The following is a 27,668-nucleotide window of genomic DNA, read 5'->3' on the forward strand; positions in this document are numbered from 1 at the left end:
TTTAGATCTTTGATCCATTTTGAGTTAATTTTTGTACAGGGGGAGAGACTGTAGTCCAGTTTCATTCTTTTGCATGTGGCTTTCCAGTTTTCCCAGCACCATTTATTGAAGAGGCTTTCTTTTCTCCATTGTGTGTTGTTGGCCCCTTTATCAAAAATTATTTGACTATATATATGTGGTTTTATTTCTGGACTTTCTATTCTGTTCCATTGGTCTGAGTGTCTATTTTTCTGCCAATACCATGCTGTTTTGATGGTCGTGGCCCTATAATAGAGTTTGAAGTCAGGTATTGTTATGCCCCCAGCTTCATTCTTTTTCTTTAGGATTGCTTTGGCTATTCTGGGTTTTTTATAGTTCCATATAAATCTGATGATTTTTTGCTCTATTTCTTTAAAAAATGTCATTGGAATTTTGATGGGAATTGCATTAAATTTGTATATTGCTTTGGGTAATATAGCCATCTTGATTATATTTATTCTTCCTAGCCAAGAACAAGGTATATTCTTCCATCTCATTATATCTTTTTCAATTTCCCTTAACAATGGTTTATAGTTTTCATTATATAAGTCCTTTACATTCTTTGTTATGTTTATTCCTAAGTATTTTATTTTTTTTGTTGCAATCGTGAAGGGGATTATTCTTTTGAGTTCCTTCTCAGTTGTTTCATTGTTGGCATATAGAAAGGCTATTGACTTCTGTATGTTAATTTTGTATCCTGCGACCTTACTGTATTGGCTTATTGTTTCTAGTAGTCTTTTTGTGGATTCTTTGGGGTTTTCGATGTATAGGATCATATCATCTGCAAAAAGTGATACCTTTACTTCTTCTTTTCTGATATGGATGCCTTTTATTTCTTTGTCTTGTCTGATTGCTGTGGCGAGAACCTCTAGTACCACATTAAATAAGAGTGGAGAGAGTGGACAACCCTGTCTTGTTCCTGATTTAAGGGGGAAAGCCTTCAGTTTAGTGCCATTTAATATGATGTTAGCTGATGGTTTATCATATATGGCCTTTATCATGTTGAGATATTTTCCTTCTATACCCATTTTGTTGAGAGTCTTAAACATAAAATTGTGTTGTATTTTATCGAAAGCCTTTTCTGCGTCTATTGATAAGATCATGTGGTTTTTGTTCTTTGTTTTGTTGATATGGTGTATTACATTAACCGTTTTACGTATGTTGAACCATCCTTGAGATTCTGGGATGAATCCTACTTGATCATGATGTATTATTTTTTTAATATGTTGTTGTATTCGATTTGCTAGTATTTTGTTTAGTATTTTAGCATCTGTATTCATTAGAGATATTGGTCTGTAGTTTTCTTTTTTTGTGCCATCCTTGCCTGGTTTTGGTATGAGGGTTATGTTGGCCTCATAAAATGTGTTTGGAAGTATTGCTTCTTCTTCAATTTTTTGGAAGACTTTGAGTAGAATAGGAACCAAGTCTTCTTTGAATGTTTGATAAAATTCGCTGGTATAGCCGTCAGGGCCTGGACTTTTATTTTTGGGGAGGTTTTTAATGGTTTTTTCTATTTCTTCTCTACTGATAGGTCTGTTTAGGCTTTCTGCTTCTTCTTGACTCAGTCTAGGAAGGTTGTATTTTTCTAGGAATTTATCCATTTCTTCTAGGTTGTTGAATTTAGTGGCATAAAGTTTTTCATAGTATTCTACAATAATTCTTTGTATATCTACGGTGTCCGTGGTGATTTCTCCTCTTTCATTTTGGATTTTGTTTATATGAGTTCTTTCTCTTTTTTCCTTGGTAAGTCTTGCCAAGGGTTTGTCAATTTTGTTGATCTTTTCAAAGAACCAGCTCCTTGTTCTATTAATTTTTTCTATAGTTTTTCTGTTCTCTAATTCATTTATTTCTGCTCTGATTTTTATTATCTCCTTTCTTCGGCTGGTTTTGGGTTGTCTTTGTTCTTCTTTTTCTAGTTCCTTAAGGTGGGAAGTTAAGTGGTTCACTTGGGCTCTCTCTTGTTTGTTCATATATGCCTGAAGCGATATGAACTTCCCTCTTATCACTGCTTTTGCTGCATCCCATAGATTCTGATATGTCGTATTGTCATTTTCATTAGTCTGTATATATCTTTTGATCTCTGCACTTATTTCTTCTTTGACCCATTCATTTTTTAAAAGTATGTTGTTTAGTTTCCACATTTTTGTGGGATTTTTTTCCTCTTTTTTGCAGTTGAATTCTAGTTTCAAGGCTTTATGATCAGAAAATATGCTTGGTACAACTTCAATTTTTCTGAATTTGCTGATATTGTTTTTGTGGCCCAACATATGGTCAATTCTTGAGAATGATCCATGTACACTGGAGAAAAATGTATACTCAGTCACTTTGGGATGAAATGTCCTGTAGATGTCTATCATATCCAGGTGCTCTAGTGTTTTGTTTAAGGCCTCTATGTCTTTGTTGATTCTCTGTTTGGATGACCGATCTAGAGCCGTCAGCGGTGTATTGAGGTCTCCAAGTATGATTGTATTTTTGTCAGTTTTTGTTTTAAGATCAATAAGTAGCTGTCTTATATATTTTGGTGCTCCTTGGTTTGGTGCATATATATTAAGAATTGTTATGTCTTCTTGATTCAGTGTCCCCTTAGCCATTATGAAATGGCCATTTTTGACTCTAAGTACTTTTCCTGTCTTGTAGTCAGCATTATCCGATATGAGTATTGCTACACCTGCTTTTTTTTGGATGTTATTTGCTTGGAGTATTGTTTTCCAGCCTTTCACTTTGAATTTGTTTTTATCCTTGTTACTTAGATGAGTTTCCTGTAGGCAGCATACAGTTGGATTTTCTTTTTTAATCCATTCTGCTACTCTGTGCCTTTTTATTGGTGAGTTTAATCCATTTACATTTAGTGTAATTATTGATACTTGTGAGTTCCCTATTGCCATTTTATATCTTGCTTTCTGTTAGTTTTGTGTCTTGTTTGATCCTTCTCTTTCGTTTTTCTATCTTTTGTTTTTATTTGGTTGTATTCCATACATCTTTCCTCTGTTGCTATCTTTTTTATCTCATGTGCTTCTGTGGTGGTTTTTTCAATGGTGGTTACCTTTGAGTAATGAAAAGGGTCCCTACCCTGTTCATTGTAGCGAACTATTTTGTGAGTACTTTTGCACTCCATCGTCCTTTGCTACTGTTAATCTCCGTCTTCTCCCCCTCTTTCTTTTTGTTGTTGTCACAGTTTAAATTTGGTTTTATTGTGTTCTTCTTGGAGCTTTTACTTGTGGCTCTGTTTTTTTTTGTTCTTTGTATCTGATTGGAGAACCCCCTTTAGTAATTCCTGGAGTGGGGGTTTTCTGATGATAAATTCCCTCATCTTTTCTGTATCTGTGAATGTTTTTATTTCTCCTTCGTATTTGAAGGATAGCTTTGATGGGTATAGTATTCGTGGCTGAAAGTTTCTCTCTTTCAGGACTTTAAATATTGGGGTCCACTCTCTTCTAGCTTGTAGAGTTTCTGCTGAGAAATCTGATGATAATCTAATGGGCCTTCCTTTATATGTTGTATTCTTCTTTTCCCTGGCTGCCTTGAGAATTTTTTCTTTGCTGTTGGTTTGTGTCAATTTCATTATGATATGCCTTGGAGTAGGTTTGTTGGGGTTAAGAAAACTTGGAGTTCTGTTTGCTTCTTGAACTTGAGGCTTTAGTTCTTTCCACAGGCTTGGGAAGTTCTCATCAATTATTTGTTTAAGTATGTTCTCCATTCCATTTTCTCTCTCTTCTCCCTCTGATATACCTATTATTCTTATGTTATTCTTTTTGATGGAGTCAGATAATTCTTGTAGGGCTATCTCATTTTTTTTAATTTTTGAGTCTCTTTCTTCTTCTCTCTGTTGTGCCTCAAGTTGCTTGTCTTCTATTTCACTAATCCTCTCTTCTATCTGACCTGTTCTATTAGCTAAGCTTGTTACTTCGTTTTTCAGCTCGTGAATTGAGTTTTTCATCTCTGTTTGATTTGTTGTTATAGTTTCAATTTCCTTGGACATATATTCTTTGTGTTCATGGAGTTGTTTTCTGAGCTCCCTATATTGCCTTTCTGTGTTTTCTTGTATATCTCGGAGGATTTTTAGGATTTCTATCTTGAATTCTCTGTCATTTAGCTCCAAGGTTTCCAATATATTAAATTTTTTCTCCATAGATTTTTCCTCATCTAGCTGTGTTACCTCTCTTTCTTTTGTATCCATGATATTCGATTTTCTCTTCCTTAATGGCATCTGAGGGTGGTTTTGTTGATAGTATTAATGAGATTTAATAAAGAATAAAAAGTTAAAAAAAATAAAAAATAACAAATCGAAAAGTTGTTTTTTTTAAAAAAAAATTAATAATGAAATAAAGAAAAATAAAATAAAATAAACATTTTTTAAAAAAGGAAATTATTCCCCCCCTCTTTTTTTCCTCTCCTCTCCTCTCCCCTCTTTCTTGAGAAAATCTTGTGGTGGACTGTGAGTTATAACAAACAATGCCTGTGATGGAGGGCCTGAATTGGGGAAAAGTAATAAAGGGGCAAAAAAGAGAGAAAGAAAAAAAAAAAAAAAAAGGAAAAAAAAGAAAAAAGAAAAAAAAAGAGCGTATGGACCCACAAAAAGCAAATAAGGAAAAAATTTGGGTCAAGAATAAAATGATTTGCTTTTAGGTGTTGGTTTTCTAAGAGTTATGATGAGAGGAATAAGAGGAAAATGGAAAAATGGGGGGACAAATTAAAAACTTACTATTGTATTTAGTGGAACAAGAACTAGATAATATGGAGAGCCAGGGATGGGAGCACTGCTAGTGAGTTAAAAATGTGAAGTAAAAACCCCCCAAAATGCCACAAACATAGGTTTGAGTCCCAGATAAGATAATTTGTTTGTTATTGAGGTTTGAATGAGAGGAGATGTAAAGGAGAAAGGAAGAAACTAATATAGAGGGAGAAAAGAAAGAGAGAGAGAGAAAAAAAGAGGGAACCACTAAAAGAAGAAAAAATAAAGGAGAGAGAGAGAGAGTTAAGGGTTTTGGAGTGCAACCCTCATAGAGAGAAAGGAAGAGAAGAGAAATGATAATGGGAGATGTAACACTTATGGGTAGTGTAGTTCAGGGAGAGGAGAGAGTAAGACCGGTAGAGAGTTAATCGGCCAAATTGGAGGAGGAAAAAAAAGTCTCAAGAATGAAGATAAGAGAAACAAACGAACAAATATAATAAAATGGGATAGGTTATAAAGTCTGCAGATTATTCTTGATTTTGAGAGGTTATCTTCTTGCTTTTTCTTTTCTCTCCCTCTTCCTGGTCGGTGACTCTGTACCCCGGGTTCTGCCCCTTTGGCACGCTCAGGTAGAGGTTTGCAGTTGATAAGTCTCTATGGCAATGTCATGTATTGTGCTTTATTCTCGTTGGGAGTCGAGGCTCATTAGCATTTATAGGCTCCGACAGTGAGAGAGTCCGTGTTCCTGGAGCCTTTCTCCTAGTCTTTCCTTCCTCAATTAGTAGCCTGATAGTCCAGGTATGGGGTTGCTGCTGCCTCTGCCTGGATAGTAAGAGGCTCAAATTGCTGGCAACTCCCCACTCTATTTCCACTCAGCACAGGGCTCTGGGTAAGGCTCAGTCAGTCAGAGCTGCTAGCATAATCAGGCGGGCTTTCCGCCCACTCGAAGACCTCTGGCTCTGCCACTCTATCCGGTAACACAAGCGGGCGCCCACTTCCGGGGCGCTTGGAGAAAACTCTCACTCACTGTCTGCAACCAGGATATCCGGCCAGCAGTCTCACGCTCTGAGTGAAACCCCCAACCGCAGGGAAAAGTTGCAGCGTTGGAATTGAGTCTCGCTCCGTCCCCGTGTGCGGCTTTTGCAAGGCGCTGGGGCGGCCCGAGATTCCGCTTTGGCCCACACAAAGGCCCCTGACTCTGCCCCTCTGTGCGATAACACGGGCGCACACTGCCGAGGCACTCGGAGGAATCGCTCACTCCTTATCTGCGCGCGCAAACCAGGATATGAGGCCGGCCTCGTTTCCCTCTGAGTGAAACAGCCTCCAGCACGGAAAATCTCCACCATTTGAATTAGTTCTCACTCCCTCCCGTGCGTGGCTTTCCCAGGGCGCTGGGGCTGCCCAGAGACTCTGCCCTCAGCCCACAGAAAGGCCTCTGACCCTGCCTCTCCGTGGGGCAACACGGGCACCCACTTCCGCGGCTTAGGAAGAAATCTCTCTTCCACTAACTGCGCACCGACCAGGAGACCGGGTAAAATGGCCGATCCGCTTGTCTTTCTTTGTTTGGGTTTGGCGCGAGTGTTAGCTTGTATTGCCCGGGTTGCCACAGGATCAGATTTTCCTCGGCTTGGATCTCTGAGCCACAGCCTGGTTCGGCCGTTTTTGCTGTGGCGGCCTGGATCTATTCACCCCCTTTGCCCGCCTCAGTTTCTAAATTCACAGTTACCAGAGAAAGCCGCCCTGTTTAGGTTAGTGAGGAAGGCGGAGCATTTCTTACTCCCTATTTCCTTCGGGGTTTGGTTATATATTTAGCCAATTTTTCACTCAATCATACCTTTGGGTGTATTGCGAAGAATCTGGAAGCTCCAAGTATAGGTTTTTCTGTTTCTGGTTGAAGATCTTGTTGAGTTTTGGGGGAGATTTATCGGTATCGCTTCCTACTCCGCCATTACTCTGACGTCATCGGGATTATTTTTTTGAGTTCGTTTTCTAATGTTTCATTGTTGGCTATAGAAAACCTATGGACTTTTGTATATTAATTTTGTATCCTGCGACCTTACTGTGTTGGTTTATTGTTTCTAGTAATCATTTTGTGGAGTCTCTGGGGTTTTCGATGTATAGGATCATATTATCTGCAAAAAGTGATACATTTACTTCTTCTTTTCTGATATGGATGCCTTTTATTTCTTTGTCTTGTCTGATTGCTTGGGCTAGAACTTTTAGCACCACATTAAATAAGAGTGGAGAGAGTGGACAACCCTGTCTTCTTCCTGATTTAAGGGGGAAAGTCCTCAGTTTTATGCCATTTAATATGATGTTAGCTGACTTTATTTTGGGGGAGGTTTTTAATAGGTTTTTCTATTTCCTCCCTGCTTATTGGTCTGTTTAGGCTTTCTGCTTCTTCATGACTCAGTCTAGGAATGTTGTATTGTTCTAGGAATTTATCCATTTCTTCTAGGTTGTTGAATTTGGTGGCATATAATTTTTCATAGTATTCTACAATAATTCTTTGTATATCTATGATGTCTGTGGTGATTTCTCCTCTTTCATTTTGGATTTTGTTTATATGAATCCTTTCTTTTTTCTTTGGTGAGTCTTGCCAAGGGTTTGTCAATTTTGTTGATCTTTTCAAAGAACCAGCTCCTTGTTTTATTAATTTTTTCTATAGTTTTTCTGTTCTCTATTTTGTTTATTTCTGCCCTGATTTTTATTATTTCCTTTCTTCAGCTGGTTTTGGGTTGTCTTTGTTCTTCCTTTTCTAGTTCCTTAAGGTGTGAAGTTAAGTGGTTTACTTGGGCTCTCTCTTGTTTGTTCATATAGACCTGAAGTGATATGAACTTCCCTCTTATTACTGCTTTTGCTGCATCCCAGAGATTCTGATATGTCGTATTGTCATTTATCTATATATATCTTTTGATCTCTGCACTTATTTCTTCTTTGACCCATTCATTCCTTTTTTTCTTTTTTTTTTGTATTTTTCTGAAGCTGGAAACGGGGAGAGACAGTCAGACAGACTCCCGCATGTGCCCGATGGGGATCCACCCAGCACGCCCACCAGGGGTGACACTCTGCCCACCAGGGGGCGATGCTCTGCCCCTCCAGGGCATCGCTCTGTTGCGACCAGAGCCACTCTAGCACCTAGGGCAGAGGCCAAGGAGCCATCCCCAGCGCCCGGGCCATCTTTGCTCCAGTGGAGCCTTGGCTGCGGGAGGGGAAGAGAGAGACAGAGAGGAAGGAGAGGGGGAGAGGTGGAGAAGCAAATGGGCGCTTCTCCTGTGTGCCCTGGCCGAGAATCGAACCCGGGACTTCTGCACGCCAGGCTGACGCTCTACCACTGAGTCAACCAGCCAGGGCCCATCCATTCATTTTTTAAAAGTATGTTGTTTAGGCCATGGCCGGTTGGCTCAGCGGTAGAGCGTCGGCCTGGCGTGCGGGGGACTCGGGTTCGATTCCCGGCCAGGGCACATAGAGAAGCACCCATTTCCTTCTCCACCCCCACCCCCGCCTTCCTCTCTGTCTCTCTCTTCCCCTCCCACAGCCAAGGCTCCATTGGAGCAAAGATGGCCCAGGCGCTGGGGATGGCTCCTTGGCCTCTGCCCCAGGCGCTAGAGTGGCTCTGGTCTCGGCAGAGCGACGCCCCGGAGGGGCAGAGCATCGCCCCCGGGTGGGCAGAGCGTCGCCCCTGGTGGGCGTGCCGGGTGGATCCCAGTCGGGCGCATGCGGGAGTCTGTCTGACTGTCTCTCCCCGTTTCCAGCTTCAGAAAAATACAGAAAAAAAAAAAAGTATGTTGTTTAGTTTCCACATTTTTGTGGGGGTTTTTTCCCTCTTTTTTTGCAGTTGAATTCTAGTTTCAAGGCTTTATGATCAGAAAATATGCTTGGTACAATTTCAATTTTTCTGAATTTGCTGATGTTATTTTTGTGGCCCAACATATGGTCAATTCTTGAGAATGTTTCATGCACACTAGAGAAAAATGTATACTCTGTCACTTTGGGATGAAATGTCCTGTAGATGTCTATCATATCCAATTGCTCTAGTGTTTTGTTTAAGGCCAATATATCTTTATTGATTTTCTGTTTCGATGAGTGATCTAGAGCCATCAGCAATGTATTGAGGTCTCCAAGTATGATTGTATTTTTGTCACTTTTTGTTTTTAGGTCAATATGTAGCTGTCTTATATATTTGGTGCTCCTTGGTTTGGTGCATATATATTAAGAATTGTTATGTCTTCTTGATTCAGTGTCCCCTTAATCATTATGAAATGACCATTTTTGTCTCTGATTACTTTTGTTGTCTTGTAGTCAGCATTATTAGATATGAATATTGCTACACCTGCTTTTTTTGGATGTTTTTTGCTTGAAGTATTGTTTTCCAGCCTTTCACTTTGAATTTGTTTTTATCCTTGTTGCTTAGATGTGTTCTTGTAGGCAGCATACAGTTGGATTTTCTTTTTTAATTTAGTATGCTACTCTGTGTCTTTTTATTGGTGAGTTTAATCCATTTGCATTTAATGTAATTATTAACACTTGTGGGTTTCCTATTACCATTTTATAAATTGCTTTCTGTTAGTTTTGTATCTTGTTTGATTCTTCTCTTTTGTTTTTCTATCATTTGTTTTTGTTTGGTTGTATTTCATACTTCTTTCCTCTGTTGCTACCTTTTTTAAGGCATGTGCTTCTGTGGTGGTTTTTTCAGGGGTAGTTACCATTAAGTAATGAAAAGGGTACCTACCATGTTCATTGTAGTACACTATCTTATGAGTGCTTCTGCACTCCATCGTCCTTTGCTACTGTTAATCTTTGTCCTCCCCCTACCTTTTTGTTTTTGTTTTTGTTGTCATAGTTTAAATTTGGTTTATTGTGTTCTTGGTGGAGCTTTTACTTATGGTTTTGTTTTGTTCTTTGTATCTGGTTGGAATACCCCCTTTAGTATTTCCTGGAATGGGGGTTTTCTGATGATAAATTTCCTCATCTTTTCTGTATCTGTGAATGTTTTTATTTCTCCTTTGTATTTGAAGGATAGATTTGATGGGTATAGTATTCTTGTCTGAAAGTTCCTCTCTTTCAGAACTTTAAACATTGGGGTCCACTCTCTTCTAGCTTGTAAAGTTTCTGCTGAGAAATCCAATGATAATCTAATAGGCCTTCCTTTATATGTTGTATTATTTTTTTCCTGGCTGCCTTGAGATTTTTTCTTTGTGGTTGGCTTGTCCCAATTTCATTATGATGTGCTTGGAGTAGGTTTGTTAGGGTTAAGATAACTCGGAGTTCTGTTTGCTTCTTGAATTTGAGGCTATAGTTCTTTCCACAGGCTTGGGAAGTTCTCATCTATTATTTGTTTGAATATAACCATTCCATTTTCTCTCTCTTCTCTTTCTGATATACCTATTATTCTTATGTTAGTCTTTTTTATGGAGTCAGACGATTCCTGTAGGGCTTTCACATTTTTTAAAAATTTTTGAGTCTCTTCTTCTCTCTGTTGTGTCTCAAGTTGCTTGTCTTTTATGTCACTAATCCTACTTTCTATCTGGCCTGTTCTATTAGCTAAGCTTGTTACCTCATTTTTCAGTTCATGAATTGAGTTTTTCATCTCTGTTTGATTTGTTTTTATAGTTTCAATTTCCTTGGTAATATATTCTTTGTGTTTGTTGAGTTGTTTTTTGAACTCCCTAAATTGCCTTTCTGTGTTTTCCTGTATATCTCTGAGTAGTTTTAGGATTTCTATTTTAAATTCTCTGTCATTTAGCTTCAAGGTTTTCAATATATTAAATTTTTTCTCCATGGATTTTTCCTCATCTATCTGTGCTACATCTCTGCCTTTTGTATCCATGATATTCTGTTTCCTTTTCCTTAATGGTATCTGAGGGTGGTTTTGTTGATAGCACTTCATGTTCAGTGTGTGGGACTTCCAGATGCTCCAAGGATAGATTTTTCTGTCACTGGTTGAAGAAGTTGTTGAAATTTTGGAGAGAGATATTGGGAGCACTCTTCACGGTGCCATTTCTCTGATGTCACTCTCAGAAAGTGAATCTTAATGCTCATGTTACATCCAATGTCGCAGAAAGCCAACAGCATCCTTTGAACCAGAAGTTCATAGTTTTCTGCTTTTTTGTTGCCAAGAAAGTTCTTTGTAACTGCCACAAGAGACTGCCATGCTGCTTTGTCCTCCTTATTTATCTTCCTGGCAAATTCTTTGTCATGTATGAGGGTTCAAATTTGAAGTCCATCAAATATACCTGCTTTTATCTTCTCGGAAGACAAGGCAGGAAAAGCAGAAATAATATGTTGAAAGGACTCACTTTCTCTATTCAAAGCCTGAACAGACTGCTTCATTAAGCCAAGTTTGATGTGAAGTGGGGGAAAAATGATCCTGTCTTGACTAATTATAGGTTCATTCACAATATTTTGCATCCCTACTTCCAGAGCTTCTCGTTTTAGCCACTCCTTCTGTGTTCAGTGTTTCTCCTGAGCTCGGCTGTCCCACAAACACAGAAAGCAAGGATACTTCATGAAACCTCTCTGTTGTCCTAGCAGGAAATTTACAATTTTAAGATCCACACAAATGATCCAGTTATGCTCTTCATACTTAAGAAAGTCGAGGACAATTTTTATGTCATTCTTACTAAGTCATTCAATTCAGGTTGGCTAAACTGCTGAGGGGTTAATGACTGCTTGGCATCAGAAGAAGACCCTTCAGATTCTACAACCATTTCCTCATGCATCTTATCAAAATACACTTGATCACCATTTCACTCTCTTCATCCTTAGAAGAAAAACCATTAAAAACTGGAAGCGGGAGTGTCTCAGAGTGTGGGATAGGTCATATTGCTGAAGGAATATTAGGATATGTGATTATATGCCGTTTTTTCTTGCCGATGCCCTTTGTATGGATCAGACAGAAATAAGAGTCACTGCTGTGGTCCTTAGGTTCAGGCCAAACCATGGGAATATCAAAAGGCATTCCTTTGCATTTTCCTTTTGTCCAGTCATGAAGCATTTCCACACAATTATGACACACAATATGAGGAGCCAAATTCTTGTCTTGATCGCCAAGGGACACTTGAAAATAGGCAATATATGCATGTGTCACAAATGATGAAATATCACGCTTTGACGTTGAAGTGTGTAACAGCCACATATATAACAGATGGTGTCAGGACTGTTCTTACATTTATGCCTACTCGAACAAGCCATGATTTAATCTTAAAATAAAATAAGAGGGTGTTTTTATCAAATAATAATTTTTTACATTTAAATACAACTACAATTATGTAAAAGTGATGTTTGTAAAACATTAATTGCCTTGTGGTTATGTTCAATCCAAGAGTCGTTGCCCTTTAACTCCAATTTAAAAACCAATGTATGCCATTAACAAAAATAAATGAAAATTGCATAAAAACTAGAGCATGCACCAAAAAACAGATTTCAGATTTGGAATCAGCAATGCAGAAATATTATATATAGAAACAGTTCTAAAACGTCATGCAACAGAAAATGAAAATGAAATTGTTTCCCAGTGTAATTTCAATATTTTAAAATAATTTTATTTAAATTGATCATTATTATTGAAGGAGTTTTAAAGACCTAATATTCTGATAGTCATACACAATTAATCAAAATGATTTCCTCAAAAATAGAAACTATGAAACCAAATAAATACTACCTATGATATTTACTTTTTTTTTTTTTTTTGGTATGACTGAGTAAAGCACTTTTTAAAAAGGAATTCTGACTATTTCAGAAATTGATTATTTAAAATTGTCTTGGTAATATGTTCCTTTACTCAATAAATAAAAATGGATCTCATCCTGCTTATCACTAACTTCTATATGTATCAAACTAGAACTTATGTTCTTACTCTACCACCTCTTTTTTCTTTATAATTTATTCTGTTGACATGATTTCAAGTGCCCCACTCAGTATAACACCCTCTACACACCGCATCAACTACCTCATTAAGTAATGTGTTTTTATTACAATTTCCTTTTGGAATTGTTCATAACAGACCCTTCCTCCCCACGATAGCAAACAATTCTGGAGTTTAGCCAAACCTGCATTTTAGGTAATGCCTACTCACAGACGCAATTCGTGTTAATATTACTCAAGTGAAAGAGATCTCATTCGAAGGGTGGATTTCAATATATATTCAAAAACATGAAATAACACACCCACCATGATTATAGGTGAAGATAGTCTCGATTTCTTTTGCAAAGAAATACAAGTGCACTCCCAGGATGCATTTCATTGTTTTTATTCGTGCCCTTTGCTGAAATTCCTCTAACAAGCTGTACCCTGGAAATTAGCGTAAATGCCAATCATTCTACTGGGATAGATTTTTGGAATTCAGATTACCAGGTTTTCCCAGTCAAATTCACTTTCTAGGATTAGAGAATACAGCAAACACAAGAAAGGAAGAAAGGAAGAGAGAAGAGGGGAAGAGGAAAGAAGAAAGGAAGAAAGGAAGGGGAGGAGGGAGGAAAGGGAGGGAAAAAGGAAGGGACTTTGGATGTTGTGGATCTTCATATACTGTCATTTATTAGAGTCCAGACTTGGAATAGGCATTCCCAAACTATACAGCTCACAAAAATTAGGAGATATTTCTTTTTTTATTATTATTTATTCATTTTTAGAGAGGAGAGGGAGAGAGACAGAGAGGGATAGAGAGGAGAGAGAGACAGAGAGAGAGAGAAGGGGAGAGGAGCTGGAAGCATCAACTCCCATATGTGCCTTGACCAGGCAAGCCCAGGGTTTCGAACCGGCAACCTCAGCATTTCCAGGTCGATGCTTTATCCACCGCGCCACCACAGGTCAGGCCAGGAGATATTTCTAAATGAATATGAAGTGATAAAAAAGAAGCATTTGATTTATTTTTACTGAACAAGAACATCAGAGAAACAAACAAGTCAAGGAAAGTTGTTTGATTATGTAAATGAGATGCAAACTCAATTATCATGATTGAGTAGCAAGTGACATATCAAATGCTTCTTTTTTTTATCGCTTCATATTCATTTAGAAATATCCCCTAATTTTTGTGAGCAGTATATTATAAATAATGTTGAAATAAGTAACACTGCTCAGAACATCCCTGAGGATTAATCTCTTGCATCTCTGATTATTTTGCTAGAGTGAAATCTAAAATTGAAGTAGTGGGGTCTTATTAAAATAGGAACTCTTAATACGTGAGACTCCGTAACTATACTGGCTAGAAATGTACCACAGGAAATGATTGGTGATACAGACAAAGATGGATACTCACGAGATATTCTTAACAATGTTATTTATAGTAGTTTAAGTATTGAAACCTGAGCACACTCTAAAATCTTTACACTATGAAGTGGCTTAAATGTCATACACTTATTCAGTGGAAAGAAAGAGGTTGTCATAGTTCAGAGGGATCATTTGGGGGGAAACACCTTAATTCCTCTATTTACTCACTTTTTGAACTTGGAATATATTTTCATTCTAACCTTGTTTTTTAGATAGATAGATAGATAGATAGATAGATAGATAGATAGATAATATGGGGATAACAAGCAAATCCACCTCACAGGGTTGTTAACAATGTGAAAGTCAATAAAGCAAGTAAGAACAGTATCACAGTGCTTAGAACATAGCCAACAATAAATATTGAAATATTGATGGTGTGGTTGTTATTAAGTGACTAATAAGTCATGGTCTGGAGGAATCTTTCTGTTTATGGGGAACTGCCATGGCGTAATACATTTTACCATTGGGCCACCAAGTTTCCTATTTTATGATGCAAATTTTATGAGATACCTTTATCTGTAAATGATAAAGACAGGGAACTTGTGCACCCAGATGGTACAAGTGCAGTGGACTGCTGGGAAGTTGATTTTCTGTTTATTTCCAGCCTTTTTAATGGTTTCCATGAAGGGCATTGTTTTCTAACCAGAAAAAAAAATGTTAATTACAGAAGACATGTTTTCTGGCCAGCTATCAGGAAAGGCGCAGCACTGCTGACCTGATGTCATACCAGATGGGAATCTGGTGTCAGTGGACAAAAACAGATGGGGTTGAGATGAGAAGCAGCCTCTCACAGGCTAGAGTCTCAGTAGCCAGGGACACAGACACCTGGCTGTGGGTAGGACTATGGAGAGAGGCAGGTGGAGGGCTGGCTTGCCTGTCCAGTGAAGGCATAACCACTGGCCCAGGTGAAAAGTGATTTGTGGATTTAAAGCAAACTGGCCATCTGTGTGTCCTCGTTGGAGAAGTGTCTATTCATTTCTTGTGCCCATTTTTTATTGGATTGTTTGTCTTCCTGGTGTTGAGTTTTACAAGTTCTTTATAAATTTTGGTTATTAATCCCTTATCAGATATAATGTTGAATATGTTCTCCTATTGTGCGATTTGTAATTTTTATTCTGCTCATATTGTCTTTAGTTGTGCAAAAGCTTTTTAGTTTGATATAGTCCCATTTGTTTATCCTGTCTTTTATTTCATTTGCCTGTGGAGATAATTCAGCAAAGATATTGCTGCGATAGATGTCGGTGAGCTTACTGCCTAAGTTTTCTTCTAGGATACTTATGGTTTCATGATTTACATTTAAGTTCTTTATCCATTTTGAGTTTATTTTTGTGCTGGTGATCTAGTTTCATTTTTTTGCAGGTAGCTGTCCAGTTTTCCCAACACCATTTATTAAAGAGACTGTCTTTACTCTACTGTATGCTCTTACCTCCTTTGTCAAATATCAGTTGTCCATAAAGATGTGGGTTTATTTCTGGGTTTTCTGTTCTGTTCTATTGATCTATATGCCTGTTCTATGCCAGTACCAGGCTATTTTGAGTACAACAGCCTTGTAGTATAACTTGATATCAGGAAGTGTGATATCTCCCACTTTATTCTTCTTTTTCAAGATTGCTGAGACTATTCGTGTTCTTTTTCGGTTCCATATAAATTTTTGGAATATGTATTCTGTATCTTTGAAAGTATGTCATTGGTATTTTAATTGGTATTGCATTGAATTTATAAATTGCTTTGCATAATATAGACATTTTAATGATGTTTATTCTTCCTAACCATGAGCACAGTATATGCTTCCACTTGTTTGTGTCTTCCTTGATTTCTTTTATCTATGTTTTATAATTTTCTGAGTACAAGTCTTTAACCTCCTTGGTTAAATTTACTCCTAGGTACTTTATTTTTTTTGTTGCAGTTGTGAAGGGGATTGATTCCTTAATTTCTCTTTCTGACAGTTCATTGTGTATAAAAATGCCTCTGTTTTCTGACCAATAGACAAATGAAAATATGTTCCACATCACTAATCATTAGAGAAATGCAAATTAAAACCACAATGAGATACCACCTCACACCAGTCAGAATGGCGCTCATTAACAAAACAACACACAATAGGTGCTGGCGAGGATGTGGAGAAAGGGGAACCCTCCTGCACTGCTGGTGGGAATGCAGACTGGTGCAGCCACTGTGGAAAACAGGATGGAGATTCCTCAAAAAATTAGAAATGGAACTGCCCTTTGACCTAGCCATCCCAATTATAGGAATATATCCCAAGGACACCATATCACTGACTGAAAAAAAGAAATGCACCCCCATGTTTATGGCAGCATTGTTCACAATAGCGAAGATCTGGAAACAGCCCAAGTGTCCATCAGTGGATTAGTGCATTAAAAAGCAGTGGTACATATATACAATGTAATACTATGGGGCCGTGAAAAAGAGGGAAATATTACCTTTTGCAACAATATGGAGGGACCTGGAAACTATTATGTTGAGTGAAATAAGCCAGGCAGAGAAAGAAAAATATCATATGACCTCACTCATTTGAGGAATCCAAGGAATAATGAGAACTGAGGAATGGAATTGAGACAGAGGAGGGATCAAGGGGACCAGAGGAAAAGAGGACAGAGGGAAAGGGGGATGATAGGAGGGGATAAACCTGAAGGGAAGGGGGAAGGCGCTGTAGGGAGGGGGCAAGGGAGATGTTGAGGGGAATAGGGGGGAGGGGGAAGCATTCGGGGTGACCCTAGAATCTATGTAAACACAATTAATTAAATTAAAAAAAATAAGGTAAAAAAATAAATAAAGCAAACTGAGGCACACAAAACCGTGCTCACCTGTTCCGAATGGGTCAGGTAACAGTTCTCCCTCCTTCCCACCTCCCAAAAGACTGGAATGTTGGAAAGGATGGAAAACTGACAAAGGAAGAAAACTAATTCTGGTTTTTTTGACTCTCCATCCTAACCACGGAGTCGAGAGTCACTCAGGAACAACGTGTGATTGTGTTGGATGCTCGTGATCTCCAACCATCAACAGCCTTTTTTCTTTTTTTTTTTCCTTTGGCTTAATTACGTCAATTCTCTATAGCATCATCAACCATCTGCATTTATTTTGAGGATTCAAAATATTACACAACCTCATCATCTGGGAAGAACTGACGTTCTCGGTAAGCCAAGATGCTGTTGGAAGAGGAGAAAGGGATTGCAATGCTGATATTTGTTTGTTTGTTTTCTGTAGATTAGAAAAAGTGGACATTTCCCAATGCCAGAGCTGAGGCTGTCGATTTCATTCCCCAACCTGACATCGGATGGTTATCCTGTGCTGTACCCCAGCGGGTGGTCATCTTCCAGCGTAAGTCACGGTGCCTGGGACTCTGTCACTGCCGCTGTGGTTTTCTGTTCACATTGAAAGCTCTCTGTTCCACACACCACGTGTGGTAAAGCGCTTTGCCAAAGTCACATGGGGAGACATTTAGAAAATCTTTTAGATCATAATAACTTCCATTCATTGTTGAGCAGATGGACCTGCAGCTGCTGTGGTAACAACTTGCCCCAAACTGGGTCGCTCAAGACCACAGAGAGTTCCTCTCTCACAGCTCTGAAGGCCCGGAGTCTAAAATCAAGGTGTTGACAGTGTTGGTTCTCCCTGGAGGAATGGAGAGGGAACCTTCCCGACGCCCTCCCGGCATCTGGTGGCCGCTGCCAGCGCACGGCGCTCGGACTCAGTTTCCACCACCTTCCTTTCTGAATGCATATAATAAACACACACACCAGTGGATGTAGAGTCTTCCCCACCATCCAGAATGATCTCCTTTGGAGACTCTTAATTTAATTACATCAGCAGTGAGCCTATTTCCAAATAGGTCAAGTTCACCGGTGCCAGGTGTAAGCACTCGAGCGTATCTTTTTGGGGGTCACTAGTCAATCCATTAGAGTGGGTTTTTAGATCACTGATTTTTAACTGATGCCTGAAATGTGTCTTATATTTTAATTTGCTTAAGGAGCTCCAACAACTCAAGAGAGAGAATTCTTATTTGCTCTGAAGCGTACGGAGCTCCATGTAAAATGGTGCAACACGGTTTACTTACGGACAGAAACAGCAATAAACACCGAACAACAGCCACACGCGCCCCTCAGTCTCCACAGCACTGAATGAGTTGTGGTGGTTAATGGTTACACTTTAGTCTAAAACATGGAAGGTCACAATGTCTTCCTTTCAGAAGTTTTTTGTTTTTTTCTTAACATTTAAAGTATTCTCAGAAATCAAGACAAAGCAACAGTGGGAGTTGGCTTGTCATATCTCAATGTTTTTCTGAAGGCAAGGAACAAATAAACCTGTGGCCCTTCCCTCTAACCCAAAAAGCAGGTTTGTGCAAATCTACAAAGAGTAAAAGTACACTTTTTCTACTACTTGCGAATGTTTCTTGATACTGATTACCTTTCATCAAGGATGTAGAGTGTCCTGGGGAAGCAAAAGGTTTACTATAGGATGTCTAGGAAAATAATCCAAGAACAGCTGTTTTATAAGCATGGTATTTTCACATCTATAAAGCTGCTGGCTTGCATCTTCCTCCTGGAAAATAAGTGTCTTACCCTTGGCATAAACCAGGGGCAGTCAACCTTTTTATACCTACTGCCCACTTTTGTATCTCTGTTAGTAGTAAAAATTTCTAACTGCCCACCAGTTCCACAGTAATGGTGATTTATAAAGTAGGGAAGTAACTTTACTTTATAAAATTTATAAAGCAGAGTTACAGCAAACTAAATTATATAATAATAATTACTTACCAAGTACCTTATGTCAGATTTTTGCTAAGTTTGGCAGAATAAATCTTTATAAAACAACTTACTATAGTTAAATCTATCTTTTTATTTATACTTTGGTTGCTCTGCTACCGCCCACCATGAAAGCTGGAATGCCCACTAGTGGGCAGTAGGGACCAGGTTGATTACCACTGGTGTAGAGGGACACCAAAATACTTTGGGATATATATATCTATCTATATATATATCTATATATATAGATATATATATATATATAGAGAGAGAGAGAGAGAAGAGAGAGAGAGAGAGGAAATCTCTCTCTTTTTTTGTTTCATAAATCATAGTGGGAGCCATCATAATATAAAACAAATGTAACCCTTTTTCTCAATTGAGTTGTAGTTTTTTGCTCTCTCTCTCTCTCTCTCTCTCTTAGTAGCAAATCACAAAATTAATACATGTAAAATAAGCATCTTATTTACATAATGGTTTGTGTTACTAGCAACCTTCCTTCTCCATGACAACCTGACCGCTGTCCACTTCAGTTCAGAGTGGCCAGTGATTGTCTGGAGGTGGGTCCCTGGGGCTGAAGGCAAAGTCTTCTCATACAAGGCACACGTACAAAGGGGAGCTTCCTCTGTTCCTCATATCCACAGGCTCTTCATGTTATTGCACCAAATCATTTTTCCCTCCAACATCGGTGTTGTCTGATAAAGTACATATTTTCATTCCTTAGAATGCCAACTGCAGACCCAGGGACCTCCAGGATCCCCTCGGTATCACCTCTAGGAAGACAGCGATTACACTCAAATCCGAAGATCTCAAACAGAACGCGATGCCGGTAAATGCAGACAAACCAAGACAAGTGCTCGTTTTGCCTCATACTTTCCAAGCACATAAATTCAGTGTTGACCTCAAAACAACTGTCGCAGACTGTTTTCATGTTTTATCTTGTATCGGGTGTCAAAGATACTAATCCGTACCTCTGGGCCTTTAAACAGGACTGTCGTTCGTGTAAATTTGCCACCATCACGTGCAATCTGATTCCCTCCGACGTCAGCCAAGTGAATGTTTCGCTCATCTTATGGAAACCAACTTTTATAAAAGTAAGTGACCACACTGTTCTGTGAAGTTATTGCATTAACAAGTGTCTGTTTATGACTTAGTAGGTGCGAAGGTCCCCTTCCAGATATAGGCATTTTTTTTTCAGTCTTTCTTATCCTTTTTCTTTGCATTAACACCTATAGGATACCAAGGTTTGCATTTATCTTAGTATAATACTTTGGAACTCAGCTTAGAGACAAAGAATTATAGAGAGACAGTCCTTGAACCATCAACCAAGAATGGAACTAGCATATATTATGGACTTATTGTATTAGGTCAGACTATCTGTAGCTTTATCTATATAAATAGATGTATACATTTATATTTCATATATATGAAGACACTTTAAACACCTAGTAAAGTCACATTCGTCTGACCACAACTACTTTAGAATGTCATCCATTGTATTTTGTATTATTTGTTTCTCTCTCGGAAGAATTTGGTTAATGATATGAAACTTCCATTTTTCGATTTCATCATATTAAGTTGCTCTTTCTGTAAGTCACAAATTGTCGAATATTGGCAATTTCGGGTTTAATCCTAAACCAGCTCCTGCACACGCCTCATTCTGGGAGTATAGCTGCTTCGTACCCAGCTGCCCTGAAGGTGGCAGGGTTTGAGGTTTGTTGTCACTAAGGATCAGTCTGAATAGAAATTATTTAGAAGACTTTTCCATTCTCTCACAAGGGTCTCAGTGAGAACTTGGGAGCAGAGCTGACGGGTGGGTACACAGTCATCATTGGTTCCATTTGGGTGTTAGCGAAACTAGTGACTTCAATCTGTCAGAAAAGGGGTGTGGGGGTAGGAAAGGGTAAAGGGGGTCAAATATATGGCGACAGAAGATCTGACTTTGGGTGGTGCGCACACAATGCAACATATCATACAGATAATGTATCATAGAATTGAACACTTAAAACCTATGTCATGTTATTAACCAGTCACCCCAACACATTCAATTCAAAGATTTGTTATTGGGAAATAAAATCAAATGTACAGAAAGTTGCACACACACACACACACACATAAATTACACTACTCACACATGACTAGCTCTCATTGCGATTAGCATAATATGTTGAAAGTGGATTCCGTTGGCTTTCCAGGCATGGTTTTCCAGCCTAAACCTCACGGTAATGGCGGAACTTCAGAGTGAGAACACATCGCTGGTGTTAAGTACCAACAATCAAAAGAGACAGGTAAGTGCCGCTCTGAGCTTTGGAAACATTATACAGTCTGCTCTGAATTCGTGACATAGCGTTTTGTAATTGTTTACAGCCCCTAAGGCAGAGACTAGTGCTGCTCTCAGTGAGTGATGGGCACTTCTCCCATCAAATTAGACCAGATGAGCCTCAGGTGGGAGGATTTCAATCGTGTTCTTCTTTGTCAGAAACGGGTTGAACCATGGTATTCACAGCTCATGGCTGTGCTTGATGCTCTGCCTCCAACTATTGCAAGTGCACTGCTGTTTTTACCTTCACCTGGCTAAGAATGATGTGTTTTCAGTTTGCGCCTTCAAAACTGACTGACATTTTAAAGCACAGTTGACAGCTGAAGAGCAGGTTTGGAAAACAATTCCTGTGCTGAAAGTGTCTGCACACTGGACAGTAATGCATGTGCATTTTTAGAAGGTTTCTTCATTTAGTCATTGGGAAATTGGAAACAAAAATGCAGTAGTAACTCCCTAATACAAGCTTCTGCTTGAGTCCTTGGCAAGAATAAAATGGTTTGAGATTTTTTTCTCCTCTTGTCCTGCTTATAAAATAAAACCAAAGTACTTATTATAGGTGTGGGTACTTCAGCACAATTCCCCTCATCTCGTGGACAAGTTGAATACTCATGTGGATATTATGAGTCGTAAAATTCTATTTGGAAGCTACCTAACATTCCGATGTTGTTTTAAAATTTCTTATTTCAAATCATTACCTATTTTAAACAATCATAATGTCAGTCACCATGGGTCAATGTTCACCTTTAAAGAATATATGCATATACTACACAGAATATAGGCATATGTTTACCTACTTTATAACCAGCACTTAGCCTTAAAAATGCAAAGTTGCTCCACACATAGAGAAGCCAGAATTTCACTAGTTAGCACCAAACAAACACGAGTATAGAGTATACTGGAAAAACGTACATAGGATGTCTAAATATATTTTGTTAAAATGCTTAAAATTAGTTTTATTCCCCCTAAATGTCAGTTTGAAATTCCCCCATGGCGCTATTTATACCACATTTTATCCTAAAGAAAACGTGCACCTGAATTGCTAAAATTACTCCAAGTGATCACTGTGGTGATTGTGGGATCTGAGAGAAGATCACCGGTCCCATCCAGACTTCAGCTGTCCGGCTGTGAGCTCAGGGGATCCTTTACCCCGTCTTCTCTCTGGGCTAAGGAAGTGAGAGGTTCCCTGCTGACGGCCAACACAGTCTCTGGAGCTATGACTCGTCAGTGAGATCAGCCCCACATTATTTTTTCCTCAGAGACCTAAGTGATGCGACACAGAGCAGTCAGGTGTCACTGAGGCTTGGGTGCCACACTCAGAGAGCTTGAGTGGCTGGAGGGCCAAAAGCTGTCCCCTTGAAGGTGTCCCTGCACTTCAGACCTACCGTACGTCCCCATGTATAAGATGCACCCTTTGCCTGACCTGTGGTGGCGTAGTGGATCAAGCGTCGACCTGGAAATGCCGAGGTCGCTGATTCAAAACCTGGGCTTGCCTGGTCAAGGCACATATGGAAGTTGATGCTTCCAGCTCCTGCCCCCTTCTCTCTCTCTGTCTCTCCCTCTCCTCTCTAAAATGAATAAATAAAAAATAAATAAATAATGTATTAAAAATTTTTAAAAATAAATAAGACGCACCATTTCTCAAAAAAATTGGTGTCTAAAAACTGGGTGCATCTTATACAGTGGTTGCAGATATTTTTACTTGCATTGACTGCTTTTTCACGCTTCTTGTCTCTGCGCTCACTGTTTAATGATGAGTAAAACTTGAGTTCAATAATTTTATGTAATACATTTTTTTTTCAAATTTCAGGCCCCAAAATTAAGGTGCATCTTATACATGGGGGAATTCGGTACTTTACAGATTCTAAGACTAAGTCAATGGGAAGAGACCTGTGAGGTCTGTCATACAAAGCACATTGGGGTGAATAGATCTGCAAAAATTCACTTATAGGTACACTTGAGATGTGTACTTTAGTGTATGAAAATGTGCCCTTTAGTGTATGAAAAGTATGCCTCCGTGTGTAAAACAAATCAGTAAAGCAGCTTAGAGTTATAATTAAAACGAAAAGCCCTCCTCGAGGTTTTATGTCCAACACCGGTGACAACATTCTAGCCGGCCCTTACGGCACGGTGGGAGTGCACTGGCAAAGTCTGTGACCTGGTCTTTAAAACACATCTTGGTTTTCCTGAGTGAAACTCACCTCTGCCTTTGAGCGTTCTGATTCATGAACAGTTTACTATTTATCTATGAATTTCTGAAGGGTAATATCATGATTTTCTGTGTGTGGGAAGTAATCATACATTTGACATGGTTAGCAATTTAGAATAAATGGAGGGCCGTAAGTCATTTTGAACTCAAGGTCTTCCTGGGTGTCGCCAGGAGACTGAGCACCGTGGTTGGTAGGTAATCCCAGCCCGTAAGAATGGAACATACGGGGTTCTGATCAGTGCTGTCAGGGTTAACAGTCTCGTTGAACACTTTCCAGCTTGCCATTCAGATATCCAAGGATGGGCTGCCGGGCCGCGTGCCCCTGTGGGTGATCCTGCTGAGCGCGTTCGCGGGCTTGCTGCTGCTGCTGCTGCTCATCCTGGCGCTGTGGAAGGTAGGCCCTGGCGTCCCCTGGGCTGTCTAGCTCAGCTGTCGGCAGCCGACGGCAGAGTGAGCGACGGTGTACCCGTGCTGTGGGCTGCAGGGTCGTGCAGCCATGAAAAGCATTGAAATAATGGCCGAGGCAAGAGGAAAAAATAAGCGTGCATTCCTCAAACATTGCGCACAACTCGATCCCGTTTTTGTAAAAGGGACAAATAATATAGATCTAAAAATGATGGAGGAGCTCTCCAGAGGTGGGATTATAGGGAACATTTCAGTTACGTCTGTCACACTGGACGTTTTAAATTAAATCTACATGTCTTTTGTAAGCAGAGAAGAATGTAAACTCCCTTGTGTGGGAAAAGGAAAGAATGAGTTCCTATGTCAATAGACTCACGGTTAAGTTAAAATAAGCCTTATTATCCTAATCACATATTTCTATGCCTCCTAAAAACCGAATACTTATTTAATGTATACACGAGTATACCACATTTTAGGCAATAGCTTTTATGTACCTGGGTGAGAGACAGGAATTGTATTCATTAGTAGATGAAAGGGAAATCTCATAGTTTCACATGTCCTATTTCAAATCCTCTTGTAAAACTGAGTAACATCTGTTTTCTGTCTGGTAAACCACCATATTTACCTAGATGTTTTCTTAAACTGGGGCATGCAAGATCTTTTAAAACTCTATATCATTTTTAAATCAGCAGAACTGAGATGATAGCTTTGAGGATAAATATCATAGTGAACAAAATCCCATAGAAAAGTTAGATTTAATGTTTTTCCAATTAAACATCAGATTGGCATTACCCTATATTTTACCGATTATTTTGTTAAATAGCTCAACCATATTAAAAATACAGATTGTAGATACATATTCATTTTTCTTTTTTTCTCAGTATTAGTTTGTATCAGTTTCAGGTAGAACAGCACGGTGGTTAGACAATCATGTACTTTACAAAGTATTCCGCCCGATATTCCCAGTACGCACCTGGGACCCTACGTAGTTATTACAGCATTATTGACTCTACTAGTCCCCATGACTGTTCCGTAACCACCAATCTGTACTTCTCAATCCCTTCACCCCAGCCCCCTCTCCCTCCATATTCATCTTTCTAATATCTGAGCAACAGAATCATCTCTTTATAAAATAGTTTAAGGAATGAATTTTCCATCAAGTTACAAATAGTTCCGATCACTTCTGACTCTCAAATAATGACCATCTTCCTCTTTTGGCGGGTGACTCTCAGAGGAGAGGAACGAAGCCACGTAAAAGATATAGGTCAGTTTCCTTTAGGTCAGTAAATAGAGTCCATAGCTTTTGTCTAGCAAAATCTCCAAGACAGAAGTGTGTCTGCCCACCCCGCCCCCACTCCAGCTGTTCCCTCCTTTCCAGGGGTCAGTGCTCTGTCTGTAATACCGGACTTTGCCACACTGTGGCGCCCGAGGCCTGGCTTTAGTGGCGTCAAGATTATACTCAATACAGAATGCGGTTCTTGGGTTACCTGCACTTCTGATAGAGAAGACATTTTACCCTTGATTTCTCTCAGTCTGGTCTGCTCTTCTGAGCACTGCACTTGCCCATGTAGTATTAGAAGAGAGGAAGGCCAGGGCTCCTGTTTGAATAGGATCTCTCTGGACCACGGATCTCTGTTTAAAACAGACAAGTAAGTTTCATCCACCTAATTATTTTTTCATCATCAGCCTGAAAAAGCATAAATGAAAAAATAAACATGTTCTTCCATTAAGTAAATGTTTTGTGGACACAGTCTGATGACTTCTTAGATCTGTAGGGCCATAAGACAGTCATTCAACAGCCTTTGGGCCTTCCCAGCCATTAGGTAGCGTCAGTTTAGCCATTCCAGGGGATCTCCCCACTACCAGAACTGTGACTCCATGGAGGACAGCAGGGGAACTGTCACGTTGTGAGTGCTTGCTCTATGCCAGGAGCTGTGTGAAGCTCCCCACCCTAGAACAGAATGGGGCACGGTGCCCAGAGGGACCCCGAGAAAGCAGACCTTTCCTCTCTCTCAACTTGGTTTCATCCTGGTGCCTGAAGTTCCAGCACTGACCACATACTTACTAATCCTAAAGCTCTGTTCTTCACTCAATACGCATCTCCTTGGGGCAGGGGAGGGGCGGGGTGTGGGGGGAGGATGTGGATGGGGAACTTTTTAGTCTTCTATTCATTAGTATCGATTTGTTCCTTCAACGTGTATTCCTTATTACTGTCATGAAGCCTGTACTTTCTCCCCGAGACTGTGTCATCAGACCCTTGGCCATAGAGTTTTAGACTCTGGGCACATCAATACCATCACCAAGTAAACCCAAAAAGAAAAAGAAGGAAAATTAACTCCACCAAAAAAGCCTGGGAGCCCGACACAAACTTAACTTGTTTCAAATTTCGCCCCATCCAGTTTCAAGCTATAAACTATATTCTCCTCACAGCCACCTTAATTGACCAACTTCCACTAAAAGCCCAGTGTGAACAGAGTGGGTTGGGTGGGCAAGTTTAGATGGCAGAGGTTACGTTTCAGGATAGCACATCTAACACGTGAGAGCAGAGGACGGTGGGAAAGAAGCCAAAGGCCTGGGAGGGGAAGTGGATCACGAGCGGGCGGGGCAGGGAGGAGAAGCTTCGGAATCCGGCACCTGCTCCCTGAGAGCCGTCTTGGCTTTATTTTCCACTCTGGAGGTTCAGGCACTGAGGAAGGGGCTGGAGTGCTCGTGAGTCCAGAATGTTCACTGTTGGCTCCACGGAAAAGGCGCGAGACAGCCAGCCAGGAGGACTTCTCTGGAGGGCGAACTCGCTGGTTTCTCCTGTTCGTTTGCTCTGTTTGCACCCTGTCCACATCTGCCTCCGGCTGGACTGTGGCATTGCGAGGACATAAAACTCTGAAGAAAGCCTCCCTAATGTAACACTGCCTATTTGTGACCATTTATCTCCTCTAAGCCCTCAGCTGTTCATTATTTTTAAAAAATATGTAGTTACCTTGCATAATTTACCATCACTCGATGATTGAAATGATATAAAGGGACCACACTTTCAGAGAATTAACTCACTGTCCTTGCTTGAACTTGATAATCCACTCCCCAAATTTTTTTTAAAGTGTAAATGTACAGATTAAAAATAACACCTCACTAGGATCCTTAATTTTTTTATATACCCATTTTATGTTAGATGATTGCAAAGGTCCCTTCCAGCCCCTACGCTAATTTTTATTATTCTAATAGGAAGTGCATAGATAAAACACTTGTCATTTTTATGATGCCCAAATCAACAGAGCACAATGAAAAATACACACATTCACCCTGATGTGAAAGCTTTTATGTTGTCAGCAACTGTGTTTTTATATCCACATGATACAGGGCATTTTCAAGGGGCATTTTATGCCCAAGCCTGTGGGGATGTGTTCTGACACCGAGCTCTTGCAGATAACCTGGAAGTCTCTCCAGCCGTTGAGTCACAGGGAGCCCCCCACATTCCCCACCAACTCCGGTGACCTCCGTGGGTGATCATCAGTTATCTGATGGAAATTTCTCTGCAACATCCCAGGAAAAAAAAAAAGATGGTGGCAAGTAACTGCCATCAAAAAGATGAAACAGGCCCTGGCCAGTTGGCTCAGTGGTAGAGCATTGGCCTGGTGTGCAGGAGTCCTGGGTTCAATTCCCGGCCAGGGCACACAGGAGAAGTGTCCATCTGCTTCTCCACCCCCTCCCCCTCTCCTTCCTCTCTGTCTCTCTCTTCCCCTCCCGCAGCCAAGGCTCCATTGGAGCAGAGTTGGCCCGGGCGCTGAGGATGGTTCCATGGCCTCTGCCTCGGGCGCTGGAATGGCTCTGGTTGCAACGGAGCAACACCCCAGATGGGCAGAGCATCGCCCCCTGGTGGGCATGCTGGGTAGATCCCGGTTGGGCGCATGCGGGAGTCTGTCTGACTGCCTCCCCGTTTCCAGCTTCGGAAAAATAAAAAAAAAAAAAAAAAAAAAAAAAGACAGTGACAGCTAACTGTTATTGTCCCAAAATATTGTCCCAGATCCCTTA

The 27,668-nt window shown here is 39.9% G+C and overlaps 1 protein-coding gene across 1 annotated transcript in view; it reads left to right on the forward strand.

Moving 5' to 3' along the window:
- Positions 1–27,668, forward strand: part of ITGA1 (integrin subunit alpha 1) — a 183,594-nt gene that overhangs the window by 149,908 nt on the left and 6,018 nt on the right. The window contains exons 24-28 of the mRNA XM_066240685.1: positions 17,183–17,296; positions 19,442–19,546; positions 19,707–19,811; positions 20,913–21,005; positions 23,521–23,637. Coding sequence (XP_066096782.1) covers positions 17,183–17,296; positions 19,442–19,546; positions 19,707–19,811; positions 20,913–21,005; positions 23,521–23,637 — 534 coding nt within the window. The remainder of the gene's footprint in view (positions 1–17,182; positions 17,297–19,441; positions 19,547–19,706; positions 19,812–20,912; positions 21,006–23,520; positions 23,638–27,668) is intronic.

This window comes from Saccopteryx bilineata, chromosome 1, assembly GCF_036850765.1.
Source record: "Saccopteryx bilineata isolate mSacBil1 chromosome 1, mSacBil1_pri_phased_curated, whole genome shotgun sequence".
In the NCBI taxonomy this organism is placed as follows: Eukaryota; Metazoa; Chordata; class Mammalia; order Chiroptera; family Emballonuridae; genus Saccopteryx; species Saccopteryx bilineata.